The sequence below is a fragment of the Camelus dromedarius genome, chromosome 27, assembly GCF_036321535.1.
Source record: "Camelus dromedarius isolate mCamDro1 chromosome 27, mCamDro1.pat, whole genome shotgun sequence".
Lineage (NCBI taxonomy): Eukaryota > Metazoa > Chordata > Mammalia > Artiodactyla > Camelidae > Camelus > Camelus dromedarius.
Window position 1 is genome coordinate 1,516,022 of NC_087462.1, and position 25,255 is coordinate 1,541,276.

The 25,255-nt window shown below is 63.3% G+C and overlaps 2 protein-coding genes across 6 annotated transcripts; one reads left to right on the top strand and one right to left on the bottom strand.

Annotated features, from left to right (window-relative positions):
- Nucleotides 1-1,325: 1,325 nt before the first annotated feature.
- LSM7 (LSM7 homolog, U6 small nuclear RNA and mRNA degradation associated) lies at nucleotides 1,326-5,647 on the bottom strand. The gene is made up of 4 exons (XM_031436860.2): nucleotides 5,597-5,647; nucleotides 5,414-5,504; nucleotides 2,801-2,872; nucleotides 1,326-1,605 (listed from the first exon to the last, which is right to left on the bottom strand). Exons 1-4 carry the CDS (start codon nucleotides 5,600-5,602, stop codon nucleotides 1,463-1,465), a joined length of 312 nt encoding a protein of 103 aa, XP_031292720.2. The 5' UTR covers nucleotides 5,603-5,647; the 3' UTR covers nucleotides 1,326-1,462.
- A 42-nt stretch (nucleotides 5,648-5,689) lies between these two features.
- On the top strand, nucleotides 5,690-21,588 carry SPPL2B (signal peptide peptidase like 2B). Of its 5 annotated transcripts, XM_064479675.1 has the most exons (16): nucleotides 5,690-5,822; nucleotides 10,470-10,589; nucleotides 11,294-11,476; nucleotides 11,901-11,990; nucleotides 12,604-12,743; nucleotides 13,389-13,531; nucleotides 13,732-13,828; nucleotides 14,539-14,655; nucleotides 16,024-16,105; nucleotides 16,758-16,832; nucleotides 16,976-17,038; nucleotides 17,128-17,227; nucleotides 17,622-17,699; nucleotides 18,887-19,047; nucleotides 19,525-19,658; nucleotides 19,869-20,308. In XM_064479675.1, the coding sequence occupies exons 1-16, from the start codon at nucleotides 5,763-5,765 to the stop codon at nucleotides 20,164-20,166; spliced, it is 1,941 nt and encodes a 646-aa protein (XP_064335745.1). In that variant the 5' UTR covers nucleotides 5,690-5,762; the 3' UTR covers nucleotides 20,167-20,308. The 5 variants fall into 5 exon arrangements, with proteins under 5 accessions (XP_064335745.1, XP_064335746.1, XP_064335747.1 ...); XM_064479676.1 differs by lacking the exon at nucleotides 19,525-19,658 and having other exon boundaries at nucleotides 19,869-20,266; XM_064479677.1 differs by lacking the exon at nucleotides 19,525-19,658 and having other exon boundaries at nucleotides 18,887-19,114; nucleotides 19,869-20,005.
- The last annotated feature ends 3,667 nt before the right edge of the window (nucleotides 21,589-25,255 follow it).

Consider the following 25,255-nt stretch of genomic DNA (forward strand, 5'->3'; position numbering starts at 1 on the left):
CCTCCCAGCCTCACCGCTCCCCCAGCCCCAACCCGAGGGCCAGGCCAGGCCCCTCTGGCCCCGAGGTCTCAGTCTCAGCCCTGGTGTCTTGGCCTCGGACAAGCTGCTGGGTGTGTGGTGAGAACAGACACTCTGGGCTCCAGGTCTCTGTCCCCACATCCTGTGACCTCCCTGTGGGAGTCCTGGGCCCCCAGCTGTCGAACGGGCTTGGGGGAATCGCTCCCCCAGTGCGGGACATGGAGGTTGGATGCTGGCGGGTGGGCTGTGCCAGACTCTAGGTTACAGCCTCCCGGGGGCTGCAACCCCCACCCCCCAGCCAGCCCAGGCGCCCCCCACCCCCCCCGCCCCCGCCGCCCAGCTGCCTGGGCTTGGGCCTGGGGCCGAGGCCGCTGATGAGGGGGCAGGGAGCCGGTGGAGGCAGAGCTGCCAGATGGCAGGGCCTGGGTGGGGGAGCTGAGAAGTGGGCGTGGGGGGTGGGCACTCGGCCCCACAGCTAATCCCCAGCAGCGACGCTGCCTGGGCCACAGCCGAGCCCGGATCCGGGGATAAGGCAGCTGGTTTCAGGTTCCTTGGTGGCAGCAGTTGACAGGTAGTGGGAGAGGCCCTGCAGCCTGGTCCCCTTCTGTGGCAGCTTCCTGGGTGACCCAGCTGTGAGTGGAGGGGCCGCCGGCCTACGATCCCCCCCAGCATGACTCTCACTCCCGGCCCCTCCCTCTTGCTCACCCTCAGCCCTCCCAAGTGATGAGCCAGACACTCGCTCTCAGCAGGGAGGATCCCGTGGGGGCAGGGTCCTAACCGGGACACTGGGCCTGGGAAACCAGGGCCTGGAAAAGGCCCCGCTTCCTGAGGATGCGGACGGGGGCGTTGGTGAGCACGGCCCAGAGGGGGGTCGGGGGGCTCCTCAGGCTGCAGCGGAGGGCAGGCGTGGGGCCCGGCGGACAGCCAGGCTTCCTCTGGTTCGTCCTCTGTGAGGTCATGGCTGTATGTGGAATGTGAGCCAGAAGGACCTGGCTCTGGGGACCACTCAGGCCAGCACAGAGCAGCCCTGCAGGGAGAAGGCAGAGGCAGGGTGGGGCCACTGAGAAGGCATGTGTCCCATCCACGCTCCTGGCAACGCAGGCTGGCCTGGGGGGTTCTGCAAAGGCTCCAGCCTCCATGCCCTGTCCCTCTGTCAGGACAGCATGCACTCGGTCATCTCTGAGCCCCTCAGGCCCCGCAGGGCCCAAGGCCAGTGCTCGAGGAACTGCTGGACAAACCAAATCCCCAGGACCCAGGTTTTACCAGAAAACCAAGGTGGAGAGCAAGATTCCAGGGCTCCTGGACACTTGAGGTTTGCAGTTTTATTAAGAAAACAAAAACACAATCTATACAAAAAGGAAAGTTCCGGTCCTGTGGGTGGCCAGTAAGGTGGGAGGGCAGCCCTGCAGAGTCCGGGGAAGCAGCGTGCCGGCCACCCCGAGCGCTAGGCGTCCTGCTGCTGGATGAAGGGGTTGGGGATGGCCTCCATGCCGTCCTGAGGGCAGATGAGCACCACGGAGGTGCCCCTGCACACCACCAGGCCCAGCTGCCGCGTGTCCTCTGTCAGCTTGTACTGGTCATCGGGGTCTGCGGGGGAAGAGGGGCAGGGAGGTGGCGCCAGCTTCAGAGACCTGGGAGGATGGGAAACATGCCTCGGGGTCGGGTGGGGGTGCCAGCCGGTGGGGCAGGCCTAGGGCCTCTCCCTGACGGACCACGAGGACCGGGAAGAGCTGTCCTCCTTCTACGACAGGAACATGACCCGGGGGACGGTGGGGACCATGTTCTCGGATGTGCAACCAGAATAAAAACCCATGTGCAAAATCCCAGAAGCCATGCGGGCCGCCACCCACCCCCAGGGTCACTGCGCTGCTCACATGGGGGGAGTGACCTGAGGAGGTGACAACATTCCAGGGAGCGCCCTTCTGAGGTCACGGCAGTTAAGTCTCCATTACTGTCACTGCGACGCCCAGGCCCAGTGCGATCAGAGACGGAGTCGGGGTGTGGCTCCGGAGCCTGGGCCCCGTGGGAGCAGGCTCTCCAGAAGTAAGGGCAGCGGTGGCCCAGGGGCACACCCCAACTCACCTGGTCTCCCAGCAGCCCTGTGAGGTGAGCCTGTCCTGACCCAGAAAGCCGACCCCCAGGGAGGCCGCCAGGATCCCAGCGGGGGGGGGGCCTCCGGGCAGACCAGCGGGAAGACAGAAAACAAGGGCAAAGCAAGAGGCCCCACGGGGTCGCTCCTCCCACAGAGCGCCCCTCCCCACTGGTCTGCGACGCTTTTGAGCGGCTGGGTGAAGTCTCAGCCAGGGTAGCCTGTGACTCAACGTCAACAGCTGCTGGGGGGCAAGACCCCCACCCCTGCCCACGCCCCCTTCATGCCTCGGTCAGGCTAAGCTGGAGGACTTGCTGGTTAACGGGCCGGGACCGGCTGGACCATGTGCGGAGGGCCTGGGGACTTGGAGGGAAGGGAATAAGGGGCAAGGGACAAGAGGGCTGGCCGAGCCCTGGACAGCCCGCTGTCTCGTCTCACAGCGCCCCCGCAGCTGTGCAGCCCCACCGGGCACACTACCGCCCCAGCACGCGCTCGGGACGGGTGATGAGGCCAGTGGAATGCTGCCCCGTCTCTGAGGCCCTGAGACGGCGGCCTCCTGACGCTTGCAGAGAGCAAGCAGGCGGCTCGCCCGCAGGGCGCCGCATTCGCGGTCGTCCCCCGCGAGGCGCCTGGCGGGTCTGGCACAGCAAGGAGGGCCCGGCAAGGACGCTGCCGGGCTGCCGGCTCACTCACCTCTCATGTACTCGATGGTGCCGTCCAGCACGAGGTTGAGGAGCGGGTCGAACCCTTTCAGGATTCCACTGGCTTGTCGGAATCACCGAGGACAGAAGAGAAATGGAGAGGCGTGAGGCTACGGACACTGGGGCAGGCGCCAGCTTTACTGGGGAGTCAGCACACGAAGACGGGGGCACCCCCCGGTGAGGGGGCTCGCTCCCCAGCCAGACACAAGGTGGGAGCAGCCTCTCCAGGGACAGGACAGGCGGGGGACCACAGGGAAGGCGAGGGAAGGGCCCCTGGAACGGGAGCAGTGACAGCTGACCCCAAACCACCCCGACCAGAAGAGTCGGCAAGATCTGCCTGCGCCCGTTTTGTAGTTTAGCTGGCACCTGGCCACGCCCATTTGTTAAGTGTCGCCTGTGGCTGTTCTCCTGCTGCAACAGCAGAGTTGAGTAGTTGTGACAGAGACCGTCTGCCCTGAAAAGCTGAAAATATTCACTGTCTGGTCTTCCACAGGGAAAGTGCCAGCCCCCCCTGAGCAAGAGCCCAGCTCTGTTCCTGCTCGTCCCCCTCCTGTGGATCCAATACCATGACAGCACCTAACGGGGTGCTGGAGTGACAAATGTGATAACATTTTCGGGCACTGGCTGCAGCCAAAGCAGCGCGCCTGCACCCAGGGTCTGCCTTCCCCACCGGGATGGGACCCCTGAGGCAGGTGGGTGGGATTCTGAGACAGAGACAGAGCCAGCACTCCCCAACCTGACGAACAAGCCTAGGGAACCCCATCCCCTTGGTGTGGGAGGGGACCTGGGAACACGATGGGATGTCTCTCCATGGTCAGGTTATGACAGAGACAGGGGGCTTCACAGAGGTAACTAAGGTCTGTGAGTTGGTCAACTTTCAGTGAAAATAAAGGGAGACTGCGCGGTGGTGGTGGGGTCCTGTCCTGAAAGGTGAGAAGTTAAAGGAATGGGCTCTTTCTGACAAAAGATTTGAAAAACGAGATTTTCCCGCTGGTCTTGAAGAAGCAGACTGCCGCGCTGCGGACAGGAGCCCAGAGGGTCCCTGGCCAACTCCAGCCAGAAGACGGGGATCCTGGTCCTACAACTGTGGGGATCGACCGGTGGGTGGGCCCGCGAGACAGGCTTGCAGAGGGGCTCCTTTACTGCAACCTTGGCAGAGACCTGGGCCCCAGGCACCCAGAACCCAGAGCCCCACATGCTGTCAGATAAGAATCTGTGTCATTTAAGCTGCTAACGGGTGGCCACTCGCTCTGCAGTGTGGAAGACAAACACAGGTGCCCTCAGAAGCAGGAGCCTCGTCTCTGCACACTTCCCAGAGCCAGCGTGGTGCCAGGGTTTGTGCGGACTCAGACTCTCACTGCGCCGGGCACCTTGACTGGCTGGCGCCGTGTCTCTAGGCGCCCTGATGCTGCCCAGTCATGCACGTCTCAGAGGACGAGGCGTCTGGGTCCCTGTCTTACAAGACGAAACTGAAGACCAGAGGCAGCTGAAGAAGGAGGGTGCAGACTGGGTGCTCCCTAAGTGCCCGGAGCCCAGCCAGACGTCAGTCGCCTTTCACCCTTTAATCTCGTTGCTGCTGCTGAGGTGCGTGGAGTTAACAGCCTTTCACGAATGAGGAGACTGAAGCTCAGAGAGGGCAGCAACCTGCCCAAAGTTCCACAGCCAATGAGCGGATGAGCTGGGGCTCTGCCACGGGCTGCCCAGCCTGCAGCGCGACCTCCTTCCTGCTGTCTCCTCACCAGATTCCAGCGGGAGATGCAGAGTTAAAGCCCCCCCACAACGAGCGTAAAGCTTCATAAAGCTGCAAGCCGTGCCAGGTGCTAGCTGGAGCTTATAATAAACAGGCCTGACCTGGTGTAGGGGGTCAGGGAAGGCTTCCTAGAGCAAGAGCCTGAGTCGCTGGTGGAGAAAATGACTGAATTAACCCGGCAACCAGTAATCCTGGTAAGAGCACTCCAGGCAGAGGAAAAACAGGTACCTTTACAGCCCAGTGGTAGTCAAGAGCTCCCTGCTTTACTCAGGTACAAGAGGTTGATCCTTTACCCTGAAACAGCGGTGAACAGGATGCGGTTTGTTTCTAACAGGTCCACCTGGCAGCTTCATTGAAACTGACTTTAGGGACAGGGTTCTCAACTGGGGCAATTCTGGGCGACGCCTGGGAACATCTGTGCTTGTCAGGACTTGGGAGGGGGTCTCCTGGTATCGGGTGGGTGGGGCCAGGGATGCTGCTCCACACCCCGCAGTGCCCATGACGGCCCCCACGAGGAAAGCAATGTGGCCCCAATGTGAGCAGCGCCGAGCCTGGGAAACTCTGGTGCAGAGGGACCAGTGAGGCGCTGGAGCAGCCGCCTGGTGAGAGGACCCACAAGAGGCGGAGTCGTGAAGCCCAACCACTGCGGCCTCAGGTTAGGTCGGTCCCCGTTCTGGGCCAGCTTCTCCACCTGCAAAAGGGGCGTTACCGTTCCTACTTCCTGCCGCCGTCAACTGGCCGGCACAAGTTGTCAGGGCCAAACGCTTAAAGCGGGGCCCAGGCATCCGTTATCAGTACTGCCGCGGGTACTCCTCGTGGATGCGGTCGGGGAGGGGACGGGCGGCGGGGCCTCACCTTCGCGGCCTCCCTGGAATTTCACGCGGATCGTCTTGTCTATGTACTTGGACAGATCCAAGATGCTCTCCTTCTTCTTCTTTTCTTTGTCCTGCGGGGGAAGCAGAGAGCGTGAGTCCGGGAGCGCGGCCAGAGTCAGCCCCGCCAGCCCCGCCAGCCCCGCCAGCGCCGCTGCACGCTCACCGCCATCTCGCCGCGCCGCGCCGCTGTGCGCAGGCGCCCCCGCCGTGCCCTTTGCCCCCTGCCCGCGCGCATGCGTGGCGGACGCACGGCGTTTGCGCGACGCCGCGAGCGCGCCGGGGCGTTGCTGGGAAACATCTGCCGACGCCTGCGGCGGGGACCCGGCGACATGGCGGCGGCTGCGGCGCTGGCGCGGCTAGCGGCGGCTTTCCTCCTCCTCACGGCCCAGGTGAGGGCGGCGCCGACCCCGCCGGCCCCGCCGGCTGCGGTGCCCCAGCCCCTCGGCCCTTCCGCCCCGCGCAAGGCCCCGCCCGGCCCGGCCTGGGGTCCAGCCTCGGGGATCCGCGCCCCCCCTCGCGGGCGGCCCCCGGGCCCGGGGTCCGTCCGTGACCTTGTGAGCCTGTCCCCGGCCCGTCTCCCTTCCCCGCCTGGAAGCCCTTCCCTGCCTCACCGTCACCTGGTCCCGCCCGAGTCTGAAGTTTGGGGCCCCCCCCTTCTCCCCCCGGGCCTGCTGGTCTGTCTCGGCGTCTCCAACCGTAGCCCGGGATGCCCCTCTCTGGTTCCGTGGCCTTGGCCAGGGGGCTGCCGCTCTCCGAGCCTCAGTTTCCCCTTGGGCGCGATGCTACCTCGGCCCTCCCATGGTGGTGGTAAACTGTCCAGCGTGGCACCCAGTGTCTGGCAGTGTCGGGAAGCGGCCAGGACCCCAGTCCTGGAATGGGGTCGAATCGCCGCCCCATCTTTTCCTCCTGTGACCTTGGCTAAGGGAGTTCCCCGTTTTGAGCGTCAGTTGCCCGCCTGCAAAAGGAGGATAAGTGTACAGTGCGGAGTCAGTGAGATGATGTTTGGGGTCATGAACGCGCAGCATGCTACTTCTTGGTTGCTTAAAGTTAAGGGTCTCCGGTGCAAATGGGGGACTGGCCACGAGACGGCTGATGTACATTGTCGTAAGCGTATCTTTTATTTCCTAATCTTCCCTCTCTTCCGGGTCCCACAGCTCAGGAAATGGTGCCCCTAAACAACCTTACAAACTGGGCTGTTAACCTTGAGCCATCTGCTCCAGCCCACCCCCAACCTCTGCTCCAGGAGGCTGAGATTCTCCCCGAGGCCACTTTTGTCCCCCGCTGCATCCCCAGTTCATACTCAACGTGGCAGGAGTGATCTCCTTCAAAGTGTGTCAGGGTTTGTGTCCAGATGAGAGCCTTCTGGTGGTTCCTGGTGCATTCAGGAGGCGTCTGTGATCTGGCTGTCAGGAAGCTCCCCTTTCTTTCCGCCTCTATACTGAAGGCCCTCTGCTCACTGGTCTTCTTTGTTTCCCTGAATTCCCTGGTCATCTTTCTGGTCTCAGCTTAGCTGTCCCTCCCTCCTGGTAGCTCTCTAGGAGGCCCCCTCCTCAGCTTCTTTGCCAGCTCTCAGACTTCCCCCAGCCCTGTTGATTCATCCTCCTCAGCAGCCTGAGCAGTTGGAGGCAGGGACTTTGAGCTCTCCAGGTGTTTCAAACGAGGGCAAAGGGAGAGGTGGATGGAGGGTCATGGGAACGCCACCGGAGGAGGGACTCAGTTTGCCTAGGAATGCTTTTCAGAGGCAGGGGCGCCCAAGGGGCACTCTGAAGGATGAGTAGGAGTTTGCTCGGTCACGAAGGTAGAAGGAGGGTGTTCCAGGTGATGGGAGCAGGGCCAGATGATCTAGAGACGGTGCAGGTCCACGGCAGCTGGCCTGTGGGGTGGTACGGTGGTGACACCTGAGAAAGGTGTCACCGCAGTGGAGGCCCTTAAGGTGCCCGTGCAGGGAGGCTGGGGTTTCCCCCTCAGCTGGGGGGCCGGAGAGGGAGCGGCAGTGGGAGTGGCTCCAGCCCCAGGGTAAAGGGCAGGCTGAACCTGCGGCCTCCCTGGGCTGGGGTGCAGGGGAGTGGGCTGGACAGGTGGGGTCCGGGTGCTGGAAGGCTCATGTGCTGGGGCGTTTGGGCTTTATTCCCGGCTGGCTGAGGATTTTGAACTTTATCCTGAGTGTCGGGGGCCATGGAGAGTGTTGGAGAGAGTGAGGGGGGACCCTGGGCCAGCTCTTCCTAGAACAGAACCCTGGGTATGGTTCTTTATAGTACCCGAGAGTGAGACTCACCTTCCCCGGGGCAGGACACTGTTTGCTCACAGCCCTAAACTCACCCTCCACCATCCTGTGACCTTGGGCAAGGGGCTGGACCTCCCCAGGCAGACCCACCCCCCAGGTGCTGTAAGCCCCGTAAAGGTCTGTGTGGGGCTTGCTACTCAGCAGATCTGCCCCAGCTCCTTCTGCCCCTTCGCCCCTCCACTGCCCCCTGCCCCGTCCCGCTCCCCCTCCCTCCCTGTCCTCCACTTGAACATCTTTTCCTAAGCTTCCCAGGTCCTAATTATCCCACGCTCTCCTGGAACTCGCCATCTTAGGAAGAGTGCTCCCAGCCTGGACCCGTTAGCTGCTCTTGAACCTCCTGATGTGGATGTTATCCTCCTCTTGAGGCACAGTTTCCCCAGAAGCTGCCGAACCTTCGGCATGTCAGGAGGTGGCCCTTCTTGGTAGTCCCGACTGTTTCTGGTTCTCCACACTGGGATGGGCCGTGCTAGAACTCGGGACACTCAGCCCCGGGTCCTCTGGAAGAACTTCCCCCAGCCCTTTAACTCCATGGGGAGGAGACCACACTCACAGTGAAACTGCACTCTCTGGTTTATTTCTTAACGCAAATTGTAAGGGGGGGGGATTTGTGAAATCTGCACTCGTGCTTTTACATTTTTTTAAAACTTAAAAAAAATTTTACTTTAGAGGAATTAGGTTTATGTACTTTTAATGGAGTTACTGGGGATTGAACCAAGGGCCTTGTGCTTATGCTAAGCACACCACTGAGCTATACCCTCCCCGCTTAAAAAGTTTTTTTCATTCTTGCTTTTAAATGATCTCTTTAAAAAGGAATATTTATGTCCATCCCCATTTTACACAAAGGACTGTTTTCACCAGCAGCTTGGACCCCGTAGACCAGGGGTCAGCAAGCGTTTTCCCAAGGACCAAACCCATGTTGGGCTTTTCCGGCCACTTGGCCTCTGTTGTAACTGCCCAGCTCTGCAGTCACAGCCGAGAGCGGCATAGGCCTTGCCTGCGGGAGCCGGTTGAGGGGGTGCCGGGGGCTGTGAGCAGGGATGGCCCCTGGGCAGGAGCGCAGGGCTGGGCTTGGTCTGGGGGTGGTCTGGTGGGGAGAGCCTGGGGGCTGGGATTCCTAATCCTGCCGCAGGTCCCTGCTGTGCTCTCACCAAGGGCCAGGCCTGTTGTCAAGGCCACTGACCCTCAGGACCCCCGCCAAGCTGGAGCTCCCCCAAGCCGCATTCTGAGGCCACCTTTGGGCATGGGTCCGTCCCCGGCACGTGGATGTGGCCAGACAAGCTGCTGCCACATGTTGTCTCCAGGGCAGATCCTCAGGGACATTGAGCAGTGTGGTCCCCGTCTCGGTCTCCAGGCAACACGGAAGGGTAGGCCCCAAGAGCCCGACCGAGTGTGCAGTGCGCAAGTTGGGGTCCAGTCAGGTCCTTCCAGCCCCAAGAAGTCAAAGGGCCAGGGAGGGCTCGGGGCCCATGCCTGGACATGGCTGGGCTCCTGGCATGAGGCTCTCTGTGACCTCTCCTCCCTCTGACCCAGGGTGAGCCTGCCCAGGGGCAGAGCAACCCGGACCTGGGCCTGATGCTGTGAAACCCACTGAGTCCTCGTGGGGGCTCTGTGGGCCCGGCCGAGCCCAGCGTGTGGGAAGGGACACAGTGGTCCGGGCAGGAGGGAGGGTGAGCAGGTAGTGGGGACACTTCTGTGAAGCGCTGCTGTTTCACATAGACAGAGCCACTTGGCATTAAACGGGGAAGGTGAGAGCCAGCCCCTCCTGCCCCAGGCCCTGGCCACCCCACTGCCCTCGAGGGAGGGTTCCAGTGTTCTGGGGACTCGGGCTCCTGCCCCTCTGCCTCGCTTTGCATTCAGACTCGGAGCCACGGCCCCACTGGCCGGTGTGTCCGGCCGCCCTGTCCTCTACAATCAGCCCACCGCCCTAGACCTTACTCCATGTCAGAGCAGGCGGGGGTCCATGCGGACTCTGTGAGGCCCTCCGTGAACACCTTAGCAGGAGGAACTGGAGGCTGGCCCCCGGCACTCTGGCCCCCTTCTTGGGAGTGGTGGGCCAGGAAGCCCGGGCAGTCCCGCTGCCCGCGGCTCTCAGGAGTGGTGCGCTGCTGGCCGGGATGTGCTGGGGAGGGGATGCAGTCGGCCGCCTGGGTCCTGCTGCTGCCCCCATGGCTCCATCTGTTGTGACTGGAGCAGCCCCCGCCCAGGGTAGCCCAGCCCCTCACACTGTCCCCTTCCTGCCACACCCTGAGCCGTGGAGGTGGGGGCTGTGACCCACTGGCCTGGGCCCCGTCAGGTGCTGGTCACATGACCTGGGCTCCGCCATCCCCTGGGAAAGTGAAGTGTTAGCCCACAGGGCCTTAGCTTGGTGGCTCACAGGCCATTTTCCCAGGAGCCTGTGGGTCTAGGGTGAGCCCTGAACCTGCTGGGGCGCCGGGAGACCCTTCAGGCCTGGGAACGGATCTGCTGACACACCCTGCCTGGTGACAGAGGTGTGGGGCTCTCATCCCCTGTCCCCTCAGTCCCAGGAGGGCTCCCCCTTTCCTGCCCTTGGAACCCCAGGGAAGGGACGTGGCACGATTGTGGTCAGCACCCAGGTCTCCCTGAGGAGGCTTCCCTGGCCCTCCTTGGTGTCCCCACCCTAAGACGTGTGCGGTCAGGCCCTGGCTGTCCTGTTGGAGGAAGGGAACTGTCCCCAGCCAGGTGGTGCGGTGGGAAAGCCCGAGCCGAGCCCTCTGCCATCGCCCTCATCCAGGTGGCCTGTGAGTATGGCATGGTGCACGTGGTGCCCGAGACAGGAGGCCCCAGAGGCAAGGACTACTGCATCCTGTACAACCCGCAGTGGGCCCACCTGCCGCACGACCTCAGCAAAGCGGTGAGTGCCGGCCGAGGCCCTCCCTGGGGGCACCCCCCGTGGCATCTGCCTCAGGGTCTTGTCTGTCTCAGTTGCCGCCATCCCTCTGCCCCTCCCTGGGGCCTCTGGGGACTCACCTTGCAGAGAGCTGCTGGGGACGGAGGAAGGACCTCCGCTGGTGTTGCAGGGGCTTCCCCTGAGGAGCTCCCTAACCTCTCTGGGCCCTGGTTTCTCTGGTCATAAAGGACAGGTGTCAGGGCCCTGCCAAGGATCGGCCCCTGGAGGGGACACCAGCCACCCCCCAGCCCATGTTGGACGGGGGTGTTGGCAGAGGGGTCCTGAGAGGAGTCAGGGGAGGGGTGGATGGGCAGCCCAGACACGCTGCTGTCTGGTCTGGCCTCACCCCTCCCAGAGGGACTCGGAGTGCCCACTAGGGGCTCAGTTGGGGGGTGGATTCTCCCCACAGAGGCCAGCGCTCCCACCTGCCCTTTGTGGTGTTAGTAATGGACTGGAGAGACGCAGGGAGGATTTCTGAGTGGTTCCCCTGAGCACACGCTGCCCCACGCCCCTCCAGCCTGCCTGGTTCTCAGGGTGTGTGTGCGTGTGCACAGGTGTGCGTGTGCAGCACCCCCAGCGCCGTGAGGGGCTGAGACGGGGGTTCGAGATGAGGCTGTGTGGGCGGCCTGGAGCCCCCGGGTAGTGGCATGAACGCCACCCTCCCTCAGTCTCTCCTGCAGGTGCAGGACTGGACGGCCTCCGTGCTCTGCTCTCCCTCCAGTCTCCCTGCCAAAGGCTTCACCAACCAGCTCCCCATGGTGGCGCGGGGGAACTGCACCTTCTACGAGAAAGTGAGGCTGGCCCAGGGCAGTGGGGCCCGTGGGCTGCTCATCGTCAGCAAGGAGGCGCTGGTACGGCCACTGAGACCCTGGGAAGCCTGGCCCAGGCAAGGGCTTGAGGCGGGGGGCAGTGAGCAGGCGGGGGGAGATGAGGAGTTGGCTTCCTTGCTGTGGCATGGGCCTTTGGGCCGTGGTCTTGAGCAGGCCTGGGGGGCCAGCAGTGCTGGGGGTGGAGCTCTGGGCGTGCCATCTGAGGAGCAGCCTCTCCCCCAGGCCCTCTGGGCCGACTGGTGCCACCCAACCCCAGCGGAAGGGGTTGAGCCCGCAGGCTGCCCTCCTGGCCGTGTCCCCTTCCCCTCTGGGTCCCCAAGGACACACGAGGGACTCTTCTGCTCTCTGGGGGAGAGGAGCTGGCTCTGCGGCTGAGCTGTGGGGCGAGTTGGCAGCCTCCCCACCCCCGTGGGCCTCTGATTGCCCTCCCCCACCCCTCCCCCAGGTCCCCCCAGGAGGCAACAAGACGCAGTATGATGAGATCGGCATCCCTGTGGCCCTGCTCAGCCACAGAGACATGCTGGACATCTTCCAGGTGGAGCCCCACTCCTGCCTGCAGCCGTGTCCAGGCCCGAGGAGCGGTGTGCCTGCGGTGCTGTGAGCGCCAGCAGCAGAACCTTGGCGCCAGAGGCTCTGCCCGGCCACAGCTGCCCACGCCCCAGGGGCTCTCTGCCCACATGCCAGAGCCCCTGCGCGTCACCCCTCCTCATGCCCTCCTGGCTGCTCACACTTGCCTGGCCCCACGGACCAGAGGCCCCATTGCTGTTTGATCTGGGGAGTTGGGTCCCGAGCAGGCGAGCTTCAGCACACAGGGGACATGGGAAGAGCCAGTCTTTGCAGACACTTCCAGGGTTCACAGCAAATGTCCCGATCCCCACTGCAGGCTCCACATCTCATCCCGCCCAGGCTGCACCCACCTCGTTCACACACATGGCTGGGTGCAGGGTCCATGGGCCCCTCGCCCACCCTGTGCAAAGCTTGTCCCGGCAGATCCCACATCTTTGGGGTCAGGAGTGGTGGGTGAGGGTGTGGGGCGAGGCAGGGTCTCCCGGCCCCCAGCCCCTGGCGTGGGTTGGCCTCGGCTCCCTGGCTGGGGAGGGGCTGGGTCACCACCCCGACCTGAAGCTCGGCTGTGTTCTCCTGGGCAGACTTTCGGCCAGGCGGTGCGGGCAGCGCTGTACGCACCCAAGGAGCCCATGCTGGACTACAACATGGTCATCATCTTCATCATGGCCGTGGGCACTGTCGCTCTTGGGGGCTACTGGGCCGGGAGCCGGGACGTGAGGAAGTGAGTGCCCTGCATGGTGTGTGCATGCATGATGGGGAAGGAACTACAAGAGGGGCGTCCACATGCCCTGAGAGCTGTCTGGAACACAGCTGCTGTGAATACCCAGGAAGCCGCTGAAAGGCCCCGAGGGTCGTGCTCCCAAGTTTCTGTTCTGCCACCAGGGTGCAGGGTCCGGGCCCACCCAGGCAGGGACGTACACTGGAGACCTCGCCTTGGCAGCCCAGGGAAGCCCGTGGTGGGGCTGGCACAGGGCCAGGGTCCGGGGGTTCCTGAGGGAGTGGAGGGCCTCTCCCAGCTTCCCACCCAGCTTGGCCATCACGGCTCGGCCCCGGGGACCGCAGCCCCACCTCTAGCAGCCCTCACCGTGAGGACCAGAGCTCCCGCGGCGCCCCATTTGGTCCCGTCCTCTTGGAGGGTGGACTGGCTCCAGCCGGGGGCGGGAGAGACCAGGCACGCTTGGTGGGCAGGGGCCAGCCCTCAGGGCAGGCGGTGGCTGTCGTGTCCTGGTGAGCCGCCCTCCGGCCTGCCCCGCTGCCCGTCCCTTCCCCGCCCCCCTGACCTGCCCGCCCCGCCCCGTGCCCCTGACCCGCCCCAATGCCCGCCCCGCCCCGTGCCCCTGACCCGCCCGTGCCCGCGCCCTTCGAGGAGGTACGTGAAGCACAAGCGGGACGACGGGCCCGCGAAGCAGGAGGATGAGGCGGTGGACGTGACGCCCGCCATGATTGGCGTCTTCGTGGTCACGTGCTGCTCAATGCTGGTGCTGCTCTACCACTTCTACGACCAGCTCGGTGCGCCCGCCCGGGCCCGCCCCGGGGCTCCGCGGGGAGGCCGGGTCGCGTGCTGGCCGCTGTCTCCGGCCCTCGAGGAGGCCCCTCGGGTGGGGCTGCCCCCCCCTTTCCTTGGGGAGACCCTCTGGCCCAGGGGCATGGGTGCTTGGGCCTGGGCCGGGGACCCCGGGCCGCCCCTCACTGTCCGCCCTGCCCTGCAGTCTACGCGATCATTGGGATTTTCTGCCTGGCCTCCTCCACAGGCCTCTACAGCTGCCTGTCACCGCTTGTCCAGAGGCTGCCGTTCTGCAAATGCAGGTAAGCCCCTGGGGGCAGCCCCCACCCGGCCCTCACCCCCAACTCTGCTTGCGGGGACCCCCCCTTGTGCCTTTTGGCCCATCCGCATCCACGTCCCGTCAGCTGGTCTCCGAGGCTCTGTGGCTTCAGTGGTGCCAAGGCCTCTCTACTGCGGCCCTCGGTCTGTTGGGCACAGTGCGGGCATACAAGTGGTGCTCACTCAGTGCTGGCACGGGGCTCACGGGTCTCGGGCACAAAGCAGAGTGGGGAGGCAGTGGGGGGCGGCTCTCAGGGAGCAGGTGGGAAACTGCAGGTTTAGACGAGGTCAGGTTAGGGTCAGAAAGCAGGGCTCAGGTGAGAGAGCGGGGGCCCACAGCAGGCCGGACTGTTGGGGCTGGGACCCGACAGTGGGCTCTGGGGCAGGGTTGGCTTAGTGACTGCCACTCCCCGCTAAGACCTGGCCCTACCCTCTCTGCCCTGCCCTTGGGAGCCTCCCAGTTAGAAATACAAGGTGAGGGAAGGTGAGTTTCACGGACAAGATGAAGGGGAGGAAGTGGGGGCCAGGTGGGCAGGCTGGTGGGGCCCCTCAGAACAGAGCCCTGAGTTCAGCAGGAGGCCAGATGCAGGGAGGCTGAGGGCATTGGGGGCGGGAGTTGAGCCGGCCCTCGGGGTGCTGGGCAGAGATGGGGCTGTGAGGGTCAGAGGCCCCTGACACCCCCGCCCGCCTGCAGGGTTCCGGACAACAGCCTACCCTACTTCCACAAGCGCCCACAGGTCCTCACGCTGCTCCTGGCGCTGCTGTGCGTGGCTGTCAGCGTGGTGTGGGGCGTATTCCGGAATGAGGACCAGTGAGTGCAGCCCTGGAGGCCCGGGCAGGGGGTGGTGCTGTCCTCGGGTGCTCTGACCACCCCAAGCCGTCTGACCGGGGCTCCTGGAGCCAGGCCAGCCCGGGTTATGAAAAGCTCTCCTGTCAGTGATCTGGACGTGGAGGCCGCACGCCGTCCAGGTGCCGCCTGGGCTCGGCTGACGGCCGCCCGGCTATGGCTGCCCTGCGGTCGGCCCCGGGCCACGGAGCCGCGATTGTAATCTGGACGTGGGGTGCCGCCCACACTGCTGCCAGGGCATCGGGCCGTGGGCTCTGGGGCAGCCTGGCTGCAGTCCCAGGGAGGTCAGGGAGGCAGGCCTGCTCCCCCAGACACCCGCTTCCCCCGGTCGGCCTCCCCATTGAGGCAGCAAGCCCACAGGGTGGCCCGGCGCCCAGGCACGGGGACACGGCGCCTGTCCTGCCCCCGCTGCCTGCCGTCACTGACACCATCTGGCACTTTCTCCCAGCTTCTCCGAGGCAGTTAAACACTTTTGGCTGTGCTGCCATTTAAGCCACAACAGATTTAACTGGCAGAAGGAAAACGTGAAAATATTTTGAGTCCTTTGTACACAAAGAGAACGTGAACTCTCGCGGTTAAAGCCAAGCCAGAAGGCTTGCTCCCTCACGTGAAATTAGAAAAGGCTGTGGTGTCCACCATCTGGGCGCCCACGCGGCGGCCGAGACCCTGCTCCTTGTCCTGCGAGGCTCTCATCGGCTTAGCCGCTCAGACCCCATGAAGCTGATGAGCAGCTTAAGCAGCCGGGTTCATTACGTGGCTTTAACTTGCAAATTCGGAAGTGGCCCCTTGAGGAGGGTGCCCTGTTGAAGGTGGGGCTGCGAAGGGATCTGCTGTTCCCACACGGACTCCAGACCCTGTCCTTAGGGCCCCAGCAGCCCCAAGCCCGTTTCCTGAGACAGTCTGTGTGGCACATGCTTGGCTGGGGGTTTCATTTTCCTAAAAGCAAAAAATATTTTAAAGTATTTCTGAAAGGAAATTTGACTCCAGTGGATGCCCAGTCCCTCTCCCCTGCACCCCTGCCCTGTGTCCTGCTATCTGGGTGTGATGACATGGCTGCAGAGGGACAGACATCCTCGTACATGTCTGCCTCTCTCTGGCCTTGTGGTGTCAGGGTCGGGGGTCGGTTAACCCCTGTTCCTACCGGCCAGTGCTGCCCACCCGTCCCCCTGGGTCTCAGGACCTCAGCTGCTGCCTGTGTCAGCGCCTGCGTCTTCGCAGCTCACGGGGCGGCTTGGACTTGGTGGCTGAGGTGCTGGCGGGGCGGGGCGGGGCCGGCAAGTGGAGGCTCTCCGTGGAGCTCCATCCCCAGGGTGACGCTGTGCTGCCTTCCAGGTGGGCCTGGATCCTTCAGGATGCGCTGGGTATCGCCTTCTGCCTCTACACCTTGAAAACCATCCGCCTCCCCACGTTCAAGGTGAGAGCCCTGTTGGGGAGGGGCAGGGGTGCTCCTGGGACTAGGGAACAGGACCTTTTCACATCAGCCCAGTGCCTGCCTGCCGTGAGCCTCCTTGAGGCCTCGGACTCTGAGCCTGGCCCTACGTGGGCGGCGTGATCTTTGCTCATCTGTCCCCCAGCCACCTCCCTGGTGACAGGGCTTAAGGATCAGCTGTAGAGTCGCTTCACAGCAACCAGTGACCACGTGGCCAAGGGGACACCTGGGCGGGCGCAGTGAGGTGGACAGAGTAGGGAAAACCAGATGACACCAGGCAGGGCAGAGCGCAGGGCCGAGCACACAGCTGGCACTGGTTCCCGGTGGGAAGAACTCAGAAACACATGGGGAAACGTGCAGACAGGTGACCCTTCCTCAAACCCACCACCAGCCAGTCACGGCTGCGTGTCCCTTGCCGGCCCCGTTCTTGGGTTTCCATCAGAAACTTGGAAACCTGGACCTTGGCTCTCCCTGAGCCTCAGCCTGATGTTGCCTCCTGAGCAGCGAGCGGCCTAAGGGCTTCGTCCCCCTGGGGGAGGCCTGAGCTTTGTGGGGGCGGGGACGTGTCCCGGCGGGTCCATGTGCTGGGCAGGCGTTGGGTGTCCCGAGCACGGCCCTCAGGACGCCCCGTCCCCAGGCCTGCACGCTGCTGCTGCTGGTGCTGTTCATCTACGATGTCTTTTTCGTGTTCATCACGCCCTTCCTGACCAAGGTGGGCCCAACCCCCGCCCCGCCCCGCCCCTGCTCCCACTCCTCTGAGCTGCCCGGCCCCGCCCCGCCCCCTCTCTGACCCGCCCCGCCCACGCTCCCACCCCTCTGAGCCGCCCCGGCCCCTTTGACACCCCCTTCTGTTAGAGCGGGAACAGCATCATGGTGGAGGTGGCCACCGGGCCCTCGGACTCAGCCACCCACGAGAAGGTACGTAGTGTCCCATGGTCGAGGCGCCAGCCGGCGTGAGCAGCGGGCTCGGCGGGTCCTGGAGACTGCTGCCTCCCCGCTCTCCCCAGCTCCCCATGGTCCTGAAGGTGCCCAGACTGAACACCTCACCGCTAGCCCTGTGTGACCGGCCGTTCTCCCTCCTGGGCTTCGGGGACATCCTGGTCCCAGGTACTGGGGCTGGGCTTGGGTGGCCTGGGTGGCCTTGGAGTTGTCAGGCCAGAGGGGCCCAGGGGTGGACGCGGTGCTGAGCGGGTGCGTGCAGCAGGGAGGTGGCCCGTCGGAGCTCTGGGGTAGCCCTGCTGTGTGGTCCCGCTGCACAGACCTGCCTCGCCAGCCAGCCTGTATCCCATGGTGGGACCTTCCCGGCCCCTCCACCCCACCACAAGCCTCCGTGCTGGGGTCTGTGCTCGCCTGAGGTCTTGGGTTACCCGCCACGCGTCACGGGCAGCATGGCCCCAGCTCTGTGCTGAGCTGGAGAGGAGCGCAGGGCACCTGATTCCTCCCGTGGAACCACCCGGGCCCGACTAGGGCTGCAGCCTGGCCCACGTCTTCTCTCCCCCAGGGCTGCTCGTGGCCTACTGCCACCGCTTCGACATCCAGGTGCAGTCCTCCAGGGTCTACTTCGTGGCCTGCACCATCGGTAAGCCCCCTCCCCAGGGGCTCAGCCTCGCCTGTCCTCCATCTGGGTCAAGGGGACAGGCCTGCATCCACGTCACAGTTCACTTCTCACTCCATGGTTTTTCCTTCCTTTTGTCTTTGTCTTCCTCTTTTTTCCTTTGTCTTCTGTTTCTTTTGTTACCAAAGCCCTTTACGCCAAAAGGACATTTCCTCATTTCAGGTCAACCCAGTTGTTTTTAAAACTGTGCACATTCATTCTGTTGTCCAGTGGGGTCAGCTCTTCAGGAACAGCGGGGGTGCAGAGTGCACAGGCCCCGCGGCCTGACCCCGGTGAGGGGAGACCCCATCAGTGCCATGTAAGCCGGCCTTCCCGGTGTATTTCTGGGCCATTGGCATCCGCCCACTCCCACCCGGTTCCTGCAGCTCCAGGCAGTCCAACCTGACCCTTCCTTTCTCATGCCGCCCCCCTCGGGAGCCCCTGCAGAGCTTTCCCCATGTGAACCCTGATTTGGCAGATAAGTGGGGGCTCTCCCTGCTGAGCCTGTCACTGGGCAGCACACAGGTAAGGGTCGGAGCAGGCAGCCCAGAGGGGAAGCATGGGCTGGAGACGGGCTCTTCGCCTTGGACGAGATGTCCCGCAGACGGTGTGTTTTCTTATAACTGTCTATTTGGAATAACTGCACGTTCACAGCTGCAGGGTTAGCGCAGACCGCGCCTGCCCTTTCTGCGCCTGGGCGGGCCCCGACCTCTCACCACCTTCGCGTTCTTGTTTTTCTCCACACTGTCTACACATGTGTGTCTGGGTGTTTATGCCTTTGCACTCACATGTCCGTAAGTAACACACGTTGTTTTGTTCTGAACCATGAGAGCAGAGCGCAGAAGCCCTGCCCTCCACCCCCAGTGCCTCCCAGGTGCTCTGTAGGGACCGTTATTGTATAGTCACAACTCGGTTATCAAAGGATTGGTTCCCTCATTTTGCACATACATGACTTTGAATTATTTTTCTAACTAGAGGCTTATGAAAATGAGATATTTGGGTACGTTTGCACCTCCACGAGCACCCGTGTCCCCTCCTCCCCCCCCGGCAGGCCCTGGGGTCGCAGCCCTGGCGCGCTCTGCGCCTCCCATCCCTGTAACCTCATTCCTGCAGCGTGGGTGTTGGGCCCAGGGACTGGCTGGGTAATGCGCTGCCCGTCTCTGTCCCCGCAGCCTATGGCATCGGCCTCCTGGTGACGTTCATGGCGCTGGCACTCATGCAGCGCGGCCAGCCCGCCCTCCTCTACCTGGTGCCCTGCACGCTCGTCACCAGCTGTGCCCTGGCGCTCTGGCGCAGGGAGCTGGGCGTGTTCTGGACGGGCAGCGGCTTTGTGGTGAATACCAGTTTGCTATGACTGTCTGCGAGAAGTAATAGCCTGATAAGCCCTAACTAGAGTTAAAGTTGAGTGAGAGCTCCTGGCGCTGCCACTGACCCTGCAGCCCACATCCCATGGGCGGTGTCTCCCATCTCTGCAGGGTTTTGTCGTGGGTGTCGGGCTCCTCCTGTGGCCGCGGTGGGGGTGCGGGGGACGTGCTCGCGGCCGCGGGAGGTGATGCTTCTGCCACGGGGCTCTGGTGCCCGCACCTGCTCCTGCTGCGGGAGGGGCCCCAGCTGGGCTATTGTTCTTGCTTGAAAAAAAAAGAGGGAAGGGGCAGAGGCCTCTCTGTTAGTGCACGGCCATTGCCGTGTCCTCGTAACTCTCAAGGACACTGCTGGTCTGCGGTGTCTCCTGCGGGCCCAGTTAGGAGACCTGTCCCATCCCGATGGGGGCTCTGAGCCCGTCAGGCATGTGTGTAATTTGTCCACATAGATGCGGCCCCCAAGCACCTGTTACATGCACGAGGCCCCAGGCCTCCAGGTTCCCCGGTCAGTCAGCCTGACACTCGGACCCTCTCCCAGGCCCTCTGGAAGGCTTCCTGGGCTCAGTGCCCACCGTCCCCAAAGGTCTCAGTCCCGGTGGGCGTTGGTTTTGCCACAGAACGGGTGGGTTCGTTCTGGAAGTTTCTGGAGGGGGAAGAAGTAAGGGTCGGCCCGTGCTGGGGTCTGGGTTTCCCGGGAAGGCACCTCCAGCCTCGGGGGGCGGGACTCCTGCCCTCCGCTCATCCTCGCGGCCCGCCCAAGCCTTCCCAACCAGCCGCCTCTCTTCTCCTGCAGAAGGACCTACCTCAGCCCGCCTGGGCGCCGGCTTCAGCCGACGGCCCGCAGCCCCGGCCCGACTCAGACACCGCCCCCTCCCAGCAGCCTCGGGCCGAAGAGCCGGCCCCGTCCCCCCGGCCCGCAGAGCAGTCCCCGGAACCGGCTGCGCCCGAGGAGACGGGCCATGCAGTGCCCCTCCAGGAGCCGGAGAGCTCAGCTGGCCTCGCCCCGGAGCCCACGGGCCTGCCGGGCCCCTCGGCCTAGGGGAGGGGCGCAGACTCGGCCCCGCGCCTGCAAACTTGGTGCTCTGGTCTAGCGGATGCGCACATCCGGGCGGCCCGTGGCTCCTCGCTCTCCTCCAGCCTGGGACCCTCTCAGACCCCAGCCCTGCTCCGAGCTCTCGTGGCCGTGCACGCCCCGGGCCGGCTGAGGCCACCGCCAGGCGAGCAGGGGGTGGCAGTCGCCCGGTGGCTGCAGCTGCGCCCATGTTTGGTGCTTATCCCGCTGCTGCTTCCCTTTGGGTCCTGGGGCAGGAGAGGGAGGGGCCCTGCCTACTGAAGGAGGGCCGCCTTTGCCCGTCAGGGCCCCCCAGGGGTTTGGACTGTCCCTGGCTGGATGGTCTGGACCCGCCTCTGGGTTGGGGGCCTTGAGGACAGCCCTGGTGAGCGGCCAAGCCTTGCTCACGCCCTTCCATCACCTGGGAAGTGCCCAGCGCCTGTGCTCCAGCTCCTCCACGTTTTAATAAACAGCCACGACTTTTTGAAATTCTGGTAGTGTCGCCTCTTGGGGTGCGAGTCCCCCGGACTGCCCCTCAGGCAGGCCAGGGCGCAGCTGCCCCTCAGTCCTCTCCGGTTGGCCCCATCTTGCCTTTCAGCTTCGAGGAACTCGCCCCCATCCTCGCTGTGGGTACCTGCACGCTCTTCAGCACCCCACCCACTGCACGCACCTCGCCAACCTCCAGCTGCAGCACAGGCGGGGAGCTTCTGGAAGGTGGGAGGATGTTCTGGAACTGGCATTGCGTCTTCTACCTCACGGACAGGGTTCTCCGAACCTCACGACAGAGATGCCGCCGGCCCCCCGTGTGATGGCTTGGCAACTGAGTCGGGGCCTGGACAGGCGCCTGGGGCTGCTGACTGCCAGGGCCCTGCCTGCTCCCTCCCGTCCACGACGAGAGGTGAGGGCACATAGACTCCCTGGCCCTAGCAGCCCGGCTCTGTGTCCCGCATATCCCGTGGCTGTGCTGCAGAGAGAGAGCCGGCGGGCCCAACCATGATCCATTCCAAACAATACCAGCGCCAGACAGACTCACTGTCTCTGTCGGCCATTCCTCTTGAGGGAGAAAGGGTGTTTATGGCTAAAAAACAGAAGATGTCTTCCACCTGTTTGTGTGTTTCTTTAAAAAGAACGGGCGGCCTGACAGGTGGGGGAGCAGTGGAGTAGCTGGGCCTACTGGCCCTACAGGAGGTGCTGGCCTTGGAGGCCGTGACCCCGGATGCAGTCACAGGGCATCCTGGGGCGAGGGCCCGAGTGGACCCCCCACCCTCCCTCTAAGGACTGCGCCTTCCTCTAAGCCATTTTGTACATCGGTGTAAGAGTGTGGAATCTTTCTTTTTTCCTCTCTGTTTTGGAAGTTTGACGAATGTCAAGGAATTCAAAGGCAGATGTTAGTTCCTGAAGTTTGCAGTTTTGGCCTTGCTTCTGTTGGAACCTTACAATTAAACACAGCTTTTGATATGTGTGCCTGGGCCTTTGCCTTTTCGTGGTGCAGTAGGGCTGGGGGAGCCTTCATCCTGCAGGGATTCCTGTGTGGAGGGAGGTGTCGGAGCCGACCTGCAGCCTGTGCCAGCTGGTCCTGAAGCCGGGTTTCAGCTCTGCTGCGAAGCGGCCACTTGTCCTGACGTGTGGTGTCCTTGTGGGATGCAAACTCCTCCCTGGGGACTCAGTCACAGTCTAAGGGATTAACAAATATTGTTCACAGCTGTGAGCACGTCTCACGCTCAATAAGCTGTCAGGAACGGGGAAACGGGGCCAAACATGCAAGAGGTCTTGGTACTAGCTTCACAAATTTGCCACGAATCTGGAAGTGCCCTAAAATTAAAAGTTCATCTAGTAAGCTTTTGTGGCTATTCACAGAGCCCCAAGCTCGCTCTGGCTCTGAGTGTCTGCTCCCCCAGGTCCCAGGCACCCCTCCCCTGCCCTCTGTTCCCGGGCACCTGCCCGCGTGGGCTCACCTGCCCAGGCCATGCCCTCCACCTGGAACCCTAAGCCTCCGGCAGCTCCCAGGAAGCCCAAGGGTCCAGAGCCCACCTCCCCACGTGGCTGGCGGGGGAACCTCCCGCCCACTCCCGTCTGCTGGCCCAGCCCTTTCACGCAGGGGTCATGTTCAGGAGACCCGCCTGGGCTCGCGCCCTGGCGCCCAGGACCGCCTGCACCCAGCCGTCCTTTCAGAGCCTCGCGGAGCCCCCACCGCAGCGGTGCCCGAGCTGAGAGCCGGCCAGGGTGAGGCCCAGGTGCTCGCGGTAAGGGGCGCAGTCGGGGCGGGCAAGGGGAGCTACGGGGGTGAGCGGGGCGGTGACGTCCCGGTGGGAGGAGGGCGGCGCCCCCACCTGGTGCCGCCCCCAGCCCCGCCCCGTCCCCGAGGCCGGCGCTCCCGGTCGTTCGCGGAGGGAGCGGGGCCGCGCTGCAGCCTCGGGCGGAGCGCGGTGAGTCCAGGGTCCCCCGAAGTGAGGCGGCAACCGTCTCCCCGCGCCTCGGTTCGCCGGGCCCGTGCGGGGCACGCACCGCGGTGTGTAGACGCCGCTGTCTCTACACCTGGACGGGCTGTGCGGCCACTCAGGGCTGTACAGGCGCGGCGGGGGCGGCCGCGCGGGGCCGCAGGGCTCCTCACCCCCGACGGCGCTTTCGCGCCTTCCCACCCGCGGCGGTGCCTCAGCGGGGTCCCTGGAGGCTTGGGGGGGGGATTGCGGCAGGAAACGGCGGGCAAAGAGGGGGAGAAGGGTTCCGGGGACTCGGTCCGGGGCCCCTGGATTCTCTCCCTGTGGCGTCTCTCAGCCAGTCCCTTGCTTGCGAGTGAAACAAGTAAGGATTTGGGGGTAACAGTTTGCGGACGGGTGGCCACAAGGCCTGAAGTTGGGGTGAGGGTCGCATGCGGGCGGGGCTGGTAGGTTCGGTTCCTGCCACAGGCGGCCACCCCCACACCAGTTGCGGGGGCAGGCGGGTTATCCAGGCCCACTGCTCAGGAGTGTCTGAGTGGCCTCCCAGGGGTCCTCCGAGGTGGGGCCTTGGCCCGCCTGGCCGCTGACCCTCATCTCCTGGGGGTCACCGTGGGCTCCCAGACCCGGCGTGGTGTGTGTGAGATTGTGCGTGTGATTGTGTGGTCATGTACGTGGGGCTGCGTCTGACTGGGTGATTGATTGTATGTGGTTTGTGTCTAGCGTGTGACTGCGTGTGTGCTGGCACTGTGAGGGCGTGTAGGATTTTGCGTGGTGTGCAGCCCTCCTGTCCTGCCAAACAAGGAGCCGGGTGTTGCCGCTAACCTGCCCCCGCTGTGGGACGGGGCCGGGCGGACCCGCAGCCCATCCCCGATGAGGCCCACGCGATGCTGCAGGCACACTTGGCTTCTGAATGTTTGAGGTGTGGGGCTCCGGGCGTCTCCAGACGGAGGGGAGCCGGGCGGCCTGTCGCTAGGGCTGGGCACCAGACTTGGCACAGGCTGTGCAGAAAGCTCTGCTCCTGGTACCATGGCCGTCGGTGGCTGGGTGGAAGCCCCTGGAGGGACCCAGGGACGCAGAGACTGGATGCTCCCCAGCCGCCGCTGTGCAGTAAGTGTGTCCACCCTGGAGAAGGAGGTGGGAGCGGAAGCAGTGGATGGGAAGTTCTGGGCGTCTGTTCCCATCTGTGCAGTAAAAGGAGAGAAAAACTGGTGGGGAGATGAGACAGCATGTGGGTCTGGCTGCGGGTGACTCTTACTGAGCCATGTGGCCAGCACACGGGGAGCTGGGGCCTGGATGCTGACCCCCGTCCCTTCGACTGCTCGCCAACTGTCTTCATGCCCTAGGGCAGCAAGGTTTAGAGCCCCTGGTCCCCATCCTGGTAGCTCACCTGCCTTACCTGGACAGCAGGGTCCTGGGGCAGCCATGCCCATTTCGTGATGGAGAACCACCATTAAGGTGGGGGAAGGTCCTGAATTCTAAGAACTCAGTGTGTGTGTGTGTGTGTGTGTGTGTAAGAGGGAGGAGGAGGTGAGGGGGAGGGAGACAGAGACACAGAGAGACATAGAGAGAGATGGACAGAAACAGAGACAGAGAGACAAAGGTAGAGAGAGAAAGAGGGAGAGAGACAGAGACACAGAGAGAGGGTGTAGCCTCCCCGGGCTGGCAGTGCCGGCCCCTCCCGGGGCCGCGGCGGGAGGGCTAAATTAACTAGCAGGTGTGAGCCGCACATGGCTGGCAGGGGACGGCAGGGGACGGCAGAGGCTCATCCCATCCCGTGAAAGTGGGAAAGGGGACATGGCTCTTGCCAGCTACTTGTTTTAACACACGTGGCTCTAAAATTGAGGCAGAGGAGAACCTATTCTGGGTCCTTGGCTCATATCTGCACCAGGCTTTGTTGTTTTTCCCGCTTTACCCTTGTTATTTAAGAAAAATGATTTCAGAATAATTTTCATCGCAAAGATGGTACAGAGGACCCCGCACACCCTTCACCCAGTGTTAAAATCTCGTGTAATCACAGCGCAGTGACCAAAACCAAGAAATTAATGCTGAAATGGACGTGAACACTCTCAGCCAACTTTTCCTGGATCCCCACTAGTGTCCTTTTTCTGTTCTGGGATCCAATCTGTGATTTCCTCCGCTGTGCTTAGAACCTGTATTACTTTTATGTTTTAATTAGGTTTATTTATCGATTTATTGAGATGGAGGTACTGGGGATTGGACCCAGGACCGCGTGCATAGCCAGCACCTGCTCCCCCACCCAGCACCTGTATGAATTTTAATTATACAAGTCGTGAGCTGATGGACGTTTCTGTTTTCTTTAATCTACACGTCTTCATCAGTCTTCCTGGGTATCATCCATGTTTATCCGCGTCGCGCTCAGTGCTCCCCCACCGCCACCCCCAGGAGTTTTGACCCCTTTCCCCCCATGCATGTTAAAAAGCTACAAAAACACGAGATAGCATCAGTGCCAATGGTTTTCTCACAAACACCCCTTCCCATGAGCACCAACAAAAAGCCTGCAGACAGAAAGGGAGAGGGAGGAAAAAAACGGACCAAGCTTATTAAATTTCCGAAAGGCTTGCTGAGTGATTTATTTCAAAAAGTTGGGGCAATGGGGGAGGGATCTGAGCCTGAGGAGCGGGATGGGGGGTGGGCAAGAGAGGCTGCAGCGCGGACAAGAGCTGCCTGTTC